General features: G+C 43.2%; 1 protein-coding gene across 1 annotated transcript in view; it reads right to left on the reverse strand.

The window, feature by feature from the left end:
• Positions 1-6067, reverse strand: part of TNFSF13B (TNF superfamily member 13b) — a 40755-nt gene extending 34688 nt beyond the window's left edge. Inside the window, exons 1-2 of the mRNA XM_089899384.1 lie at positions 2986-6067; positions 8-2900 (exon numbers count right to left, since the gene is read on the reverse strand). Coding sequence (XP_089755510.1) covers positions 8-337 — 330 coding nt within the window. The 5' untranslated portion in view covers positions 338-2900; positions 2986-6067. The remainder of the gene's footprint in view (positions 1-7; positions 2901-2985) is intronic.
• Between the last annotated feature and the right edge of the window lie 2021 nt (positions 6068-8088).

The raw sequence follows: 8088 nt of genomic DNA on the forward strand, positions 1-8088 counted from the left end.
GACTCACTTTCAGGGCGGAGGTGGTGGCTGCAGCCTCCCGCAGGGCGGCCCTGGGGGCTGCGGCTCCCGCCTGGGGGGCGCCGGGCAGCTCCCGCAGCTCCGCCCGGAGCCTTCCCAGCTCTGCTTGCAGGGAAGCCAGGCGGCAGAAGGACAGCACCGTGAGGCAGCAGGACAGCAGGGCCAGCAGCAGGGTCACGGCCAGCAGCTTTCCATCTTTGGAGAAGCGGACAGAGGGGCTTTCCTTCTGGGGGAGGATGGAGACTGTCTCCTTCAGTTTCATTTCGTCTCTGGTCTTAAGGCGAGAAAGGCGTGACTGCTCCCCTGTGGAGTCATCCATTTCCCTCCTTGAACTTTGAAGGTTCGGGCCCTTTGAATAAGTGACCACAGAGAATGGATCATTTCCTGTTATCTGTGTTTGTTGATGTCCTACATTGACTACATGGCCCAGCCCGGCGCTCGCCCTCCGGAGAGCTCTCCTGAATTTTCTTCTCTCTGCCCGGCCGCATCTCTGCCCCTACTGTATGATAGGTCTTCCTGGCATTCGCCCTTCTATGTGATTGCTCAATCGGTCTTCCTCATTTCACTTTCAGTTTTTGTAAGAATTTTAATGGCATCTCAGAGCACTCATGCACAAAAGGGCCCCTTAAATCTACTGATGGCAAGGAGTTGGGGGTTTGGACCAGCACACTACAGACAACTTTTAAGATAGGAAGGTGTTTAAGGAACTCCCCCTCAGGCATTAGGAGAGAACTGGGTCCACTTGGGGCCACGTGGCTTTGTAGGGAAGGGGGAAAAGAATATTAATAAGTTCCTGCTGGTGTGATAAAATTAATGAATGCCAAGGTCAGATAAGCTAAGTACTTCAGCATTGAACTGTAGTCAGCTGGAGAGTGATTTAGTAACAGTCTCTAAGTGGGAAATACAGTGAAATGTCCTCAGACAAGGCATAAAAGTCCGCTGGGGAGTACTGTCCCTACTATCACCTTAGTAATGGAATAAGAAGAAAGTGCCTAAATTTGGGGGACCTACTTAGATTAGGTATGCAGGGGATTCTCTATATGCAGGTGTATGCATTTGGAAAGGGACTCTAAGTAATCCTCTTCCTCCTGGGACTCGCTGCTAGAGAGGCAGCCACCCACAGGATGGCCAGTCCCCAGGAGCTGTCCCACCTCTGCTGTCCCCACCTCTGGAGCTGCAAGTCCCTGCTCCGTCTGACACCATTTGGGGGAGAATAGGTCTTAGCTCAGCTCCAGATGCCTGGGTCCCGTCATTAACTGCTCTTTCCCTAAAGCAGCTTATCTGCTCGTCCACATTAGGCCGACTCTGCTCCAATCTAACCTGTATACAAGACGGCCCGACTCAACCCAGACAGAATTTAGTTTCAAATCTCTATTGTTGGGGGCTTCCTTGGTGGCTCAGTGGTTGAGAATCCGCCTGCCAATGCAGGGGACACGGGTTCGAGCCCTGGTCCAGGAAGATCCCACATGCCGCAGAGCAGCTAAGCCCATGAGCCACAACTAATGAAATCCGCACGCCTAGAGCCCGTGCTCTGCAACAAGAGAAGCCACTGCAGTGAGAAGCCCACACACTGCAACTAAGACACAACACAGCCAAAAATAAATTAATTTTTAAAAAAATCTCTATTGGTGGACGTGGCGTGGCTGTAAGGACACCAATCCCGCCTGTGATTCTGTGTCCTCATCTGTTGGATGGGGTGATAACTGTCCCCGAGAGCTGTAAGGAGACTTACAGGAATGTAGAACAAGCTACCTTTAAGATGTTCCCATTTTTCATTCATTCCATTCATTCCATTCATTCATCATGTGGAATCTATTTCATTCATTCATTTTATGAACAGAATGTTTCATTTATTCAGTCCATGGAATCTTTTTCATTCTTACAAACAGTGCTGCAATAGACGTCTTTGTACCTGTCCCCTGGTCACAGCTGCACACACCTGCTGGAGAAGAGCACACAGTCACCTTGACCAGGTGTCTCTGAGCTCCCTCCCAGGACCGCCTGTTTCGTCCTTGTCTCACTAAGTGCGATGTCATCCGCCTTATTCATTTTTACCTCTTGGGATTGTTGTTTTTTCCTTTGCATCTGCAAGTTTCAAGACCTTTCAAAATGACTTTAAAATTTTTTTCTGTTTAAAAAAAGGTTTTAGTGATTCCCGTGGTCACCCCAGTTAGCTGTTCTCAGGTGGAAGCTGTCGTCTATAAGTAAGCGTGCAGACTCTTTACCGTAATACAATTCCTTTGTGACAGTCCTTGTTTCCAGATCATCACAGTAAAACATACTAGGTAACATTTCAATTTTTTACAAAAGGATTAGTTTGGGGATTACTTTCTGACTGAAAGTAATTGAAACTCTCTCAGATTATAAGTGTGTGCATTCCTAGTACCTAAATACATGGAGAAATAAAAGAATTCAAGGCAGTGCTAGAAACCAATTACTCTCTTTTCCACCCTGGACACCTGCAGCCACCGCTTCTTTCTGTGAGTGGACATTCTTCCCCTTCTGGCAGGCCACTCCGCTCCGTGTTCTGCTGTAAAAGTTCTCAAGAGAGAGGGAATAACTTGCTTTAGGGAATTACCTTTGCCTTCAGCTGCTCTCCTGGGAGAGCCACTGAGCAGTCTGCCTGCGGCCAGTTTGGAACCAGGAGCTGGTCTTGGACCACCAGCGGGCAGCCACAGCAGAGGAGGGCTAGTTCTCCCTCGACCAAAGGCAGCAGGGCAGCTGGCCCAGACTGGACATGGCCAGGTGATGTCCTCCATAGCCATCACATGATGCGGTTTCTCAGAAGACAGGTAGAAAACGAAGTGGCATTTATGTGCTCTCGAATTTCTTATTAGAGGAACAAAAGGAAGTTATTACTCCATCAATCAAGGATCTGTTTCCTGCAAAGGAAAGGGTGTGACAATAATTTAACTGAAATTCTGTTCAACAGATAGCAAGCACGTCCATAGTCACTGACTAGCTCACCACATTCACGTTTATTTAGGGCTGGACCTGAGCCACAGTTCTCTTCCATGGTTCAGCTCCTTTTCAGCCACTTCTTTTTCTCAACTGGAGTGTAAAACATTCTCCTGCAACAGAGTTGAAACAAACTGAATAAACAAAGTGAGTCCCAAGTTCCCTGTCCCATCTATTCAGGAGAGAGTAGATAGGAACATGGGAGAGTATATTTGAAAAGAACTGAAGTCAGGAGTTTGTCTGATGGATGAAACACAACATAAAACAAACATCTACTCTGACTGCTTGCTTCTTATAGTGACAACCTCAAAAAGATTCAGAAAGCTTAATTTTAAACTTCTGGCTTAACAATCCTATAAAGAACTGGCTGGTTTGAGAAATCTATCCTTTACCCATTTCTTTGAGGAAAAAAGTGTCTTTCATAAGGATTTGGACAACTCAAGCATGGAGACAACAGCTCTTCTAGAAATGCATATGTACCTAAAAATAGACCTAGGTAAAACTGGCTTCCTCAGGTGCTCAGAATATGGAAAATGGCTTGATGCAAATAATTATTAATTTCAGAAAAAATCATGTTGTTTTCTTGTAGAAATATATACATGCAGTCAGTTGCTATTATAATTATAGTGAAACCTGAGTTGGAAGGCCAAGTGCTATTTGCTCTGTGAAACTGAACCAGGAAGTAATGGTGTGATTTTAAACATAGACAACACTGGTCATTTCTTATACAAAAAATAATGTCAGTCCCTGCGATGTTGATTTTTATTTCTTAATAGTTATATTCAAATGAGGAGTGTGTATGTATTTACTGGAGCTTAATTGTTGTCAGTTTTGGAAAAAAAAATCCGCTAAGAATTCAGTTTCATTTGTGAATTGTCCTCAATTTGTAGTGTAACTGCCTTCAGATTTAATTCTCTTGAGTGTTTATTTAAGTGTGTGTTTTTAAGAAATTTCTGTTTAATACTATTTTCAATTAAAGTGCAATTTAGTTTGTTATTCTTTACCTTTATAATACGAGAATATTTTCATCAGTATTAAGATGAATATGTGTCAGATCATCTGTCTATTTCATATACATCAACTAATTTTTCTACTTTACCTGCATGACACAGACAACACACATTGACACAGAGGGGCACTCAAATAATACCTGGTCAGATTTGACCATCTCAAAAATGTTGGGAGAAAGGATTAATTCTATCCATGGAGGAAACATTACTTATGAAATTCTCTCTGTCTTTAAAAACGAATAAAGCAGAGTTTGCAAACGTTTTTAATACTTTATTTGAAATTTTGCTTATTAAATGTGAGAAGTAAAATGATGGGGGTGAGATGTATGGCCTCTGAAGTCAGACGCATCTGTATGCCCAATTTTGCTCTACCATCTTAACAGACTCTTCCCTGCCCCAAATCTAGAAACTGATTTTGTTTAGATAGACATTTTGGTGGGATGCTGACCCACTGCAAGCTTCAATTCTAATCACTGCAACGCAGTCCTGGTGATTCCATCCGCATCAGTGTTGATTGCTAAGAGTGGACGGATAAGAGAGGTTTTTAACAATCAGATGGGAGGGGTGGTCTCTTTGGGGGCTCATGAGAAAGAGTTCATCATCTTTAAAGAGAAACCCAAGAAAAAGACATCCTTCCTGCACTGCCACACGTTCACATATGACCACACAGAACTGTGCTGGCCATCCACCAACTGCTGTGCTGTCTAGGCCGACAGGTGGAGGGTAGGAAGAAAACCTGGGTCTCTAACTGCACCATTGCGCTGCTGAATTAATCAACTCTTCGTTTTCCCTGTTTGGGGATGTTTTATACTGAGTAATCCTTTTGCCTTATTCTTTAAGCCAATTTGAGACAAGAGTGGACGTTAATGGATCCCGAAACATCCTAACTAGTTCTGCTAGCGTGAGGATATTTATATTCCTACAACCCAAAAACCGTGTGTTTCGAATGTTCTTCCAGAATTTTTCCAAATGTCTTCATGTTAAAAATTACAATGTAAAGAGAAATTTTTGTTTTATATTTCATCTAGCATTTATTGCTGGAAAAACTAGCTCACTCACTAAGAAGAATCTTATTTCCATTTCTACTCTAAAGTTACTTTTTGATAACTTCAACTATTTAGTAGAATTAGGAAACAAGAAAACAACATCTTTAAAAGTGTTATTCTGTGGAGATGTATTGAAGGGATCTGTCTTTTCTATGTGGACCCAGAATAAATTCAGTCACCTCTTCAGAAAGGGAAATAGGAAATCAGAATTGTGGGTCACCATGTAAGGAGGGAATCACCTCGAATTAAAGAAAAACCAAAGGAAGCCCAGGGTATTCTGAGAAAAATGCAGCCTGAATCCATTTTTCTTCTCCTTCCTACAGGGTCTGAGTTATCCATCTTTCTTGAGCCAAACTACAGAGGAACCCATAGGCAGCTGGATGTTGGGCTCTAACAGTTCTTAGACAAAGAAAAATGATGTGAGGCTTCTTCCCCCAAAGCAAGGTTAGGTAGTATTGAATCTGGGACTGGAGTCTCAGTGAATCTTCAATAAATGGCAGAGCAGAAGTCTGTGGGCCCAGGCAGTGGGGGCCATCAGCGCCCCATGAGTGTGCCAGGTGTCCTTGACCTGGAGACGGCATGGAGGAACCAGGTGAGTGGAGGCATTCCTCCCATCCCTGGAGCTGGGATAACGTAAGGGGTGAGAGGAAACGAAAGCCTCCCCAACGCCCATGTCTCATCAGTAGACGGCAAGCTTCTCTGCCGGCACCAGGCCGGCTTATCCAGATGGAGAGGACTTGGTTTCCCAGCAGTTGAGTGAGTAAAGAAAACTGATGGGATGCTTAGGAGAGGTGAACAGGCACAGAAGGAAAGAGAAACAGGAATCCTCTTGCCAACATGCAAAACAGAGGTGATGGACAATTTGAGTTCTAAAAATTAATAGAAAATTCAACTGCAGTAAGTTTTCTTAGAAACTAAAAAAGATCCCCATCATTTTCCAATGAAACAGTTTAATAGATGAATTAAAAAGGAAAGGATGGGGGCTTCCCTGGTGGTGCAGTGGTTGAGAGTCCGCCTGCCGACGCAGGGGACACGGGTTCGTGACCCGGTCCCGGAAGATCCCACATGCCGCGGAGCGGCTGGGCCCGTGAGCCATGGCCGCCGAGCCTGCGTGTCTGGAGCCTGTGCTCCACAACGGGAGAGGCCACAACAGTGAGAGGCCCGCGTACCGCAAAAAAAAAAAGGAAAGGATGGTCACTTTTTTTTTTTTTTTTGCAGTACGCGGCCTCTCACTGTTGTGGCCCCTCCCGTTGCGGAGCACAGGCTCCCAACGCACAGGCCCAGAGGCCATGACTCACGGGCCCAGCCGCTCTGCGGCATGTGGGATTCTCCCGGACCGGGGCACGAACCCGTGTCCCCTGCATTGGAAGGCAGACTGTCAACCACTGCGCCAGCAGGGAAGCCCTCTCTGAGCGGCCTGGAAATCTGCAACTTCTCTTCTTGTGTTTTCCTGCTACTCAAAATATAAAGACTCTCTTAATCTCAGATTGTTTTATTACCAAGTCTGATTGCTCAACAGAAATATAATTTTATAGGAAATTTTGTAAAAGCTGTATTAGATAATCGTGAAGTGTCATAAAACATGTCTAATATGTCAGAGTTCATAAATTGCATTTATTGTTAATTACATCTGAATGTACTGCATTTAAAATGAATTTGCTGATTTTTGCCTATTCCTTTTAAATATAAGCCTCTTTTTTCTACCACTGGTATAAAAAAAAGAGGGTGATTTCCAGAATTTTAACCAAAAGCATAATCTGTTATCTCACAGCTACAGCTGTTTACATATTTTAAACTAAATAATGAGTTTCTATTAGTTTCAAAAATTAAACACAATCCAGACCCATTTTCGTATTTCCACACTCAAGAGAAGTGATCACGATGCAGTACAAAATTCATGTGAAATTTCCACTATCAGTTATCAGCCAGCAGTATTAGTAATAATTAACTAAGGATAACAAGTCAAATAAAATAAAGTATAAACTGGGCTCTGCTGGTGACTATTAAAATCCTTCAGTATTTTAGAACACTAATCTTAAACCATTAACTGCAGACACTTTTTGAGTTTTTTTAATTGAGGTAAAATTGGCATATGACATTATGTTAGTTTCAGGTGTATAACATAATTCAATCTTTGTGTGAGCTACAAAGTGATCACCACAGTAAGTCTAGTTAGCATCTGTTACTGTACAATTGATCCCCTTCACCCATTTCACCCACCGCCCCCAAGCCCCTTCCCCTCTGATAACCACCAATCTGCTCTCTGTATCTGAGTTTTGTTTTGTTTTGTTTGTCTGTCTGTTTTTTATATTCCACATGTAAGTGAAAGCAAACAGTATTTGTCTTTATCGGTCTGACTTATCACACTTAGCATAATACCCTCAAGGTCCATCCATGTTGTCACAAATGGCAAGATTTCCCCCTTTCTCATGGGTGAGTAGTATTCTACTGTATATGTACCACATCTTTTCGATTTAAAAAAAATTGTGTTAAAATACACATAACATAAAATTTATCACCTTACCTTTTTTTAAATTGAAGCATAGTTGATTTACAATGTTGTGTTAGTTTCCGGTGTACAGCAAAGTGATTCAGTTATACCTATATACACATTCTTTTTCAGATTCTTTTCCATTATGGTTTATTACAGGATACTGAATATAGTTCCCTGTGCTATACAGTAGGTCCTTGTTGTTTATTTTACATATAGTCGTTTGTATCCACGTTACCCTTTTGAAGTCACTTTTCAACTTCTCTTTAATATGGTTGACTTTTTAAAAAAATACATTTACTTATTTTTTAATTTATTTTTGGCTTTGTTGGGTCTTCGTTGCTGCGCGTGGGCTTTTCTCTAGTTGTGGAGAGCAGGGGCTACACCTCGTTGCGGTGTGCGGGCTTCTCATTGCAGTGGCTTCTCTCTTTGCAGAGCATGGGCTCTAGGCGCACAGGCTTCAGTAGTTGTGGCATGCAGGCTCAGTAGTTGTGGCACACAGGCTTAGTTGCTCCACAGCATGTGGGATCTTCCCAGACCAGGGATCAAACCCGTGTCCCCTGCA

Source organism: Delphinapterus leucas, chromosome 18, assembly GCF_059928025.1.
Source record: "Delphinapterus leucas isolate spDelLeu-1000000601 "Yukka" chromosome 18, BTC_Dleu_Yukka2, whole genome shotgun sequence".
NCBI classification, from domain to species: Eukaryota; Metazoa; Chordata; class Mammalia; order Artiodactyla; family Monodontidae; genus Delphinapterus; species Delphinapterus leucas.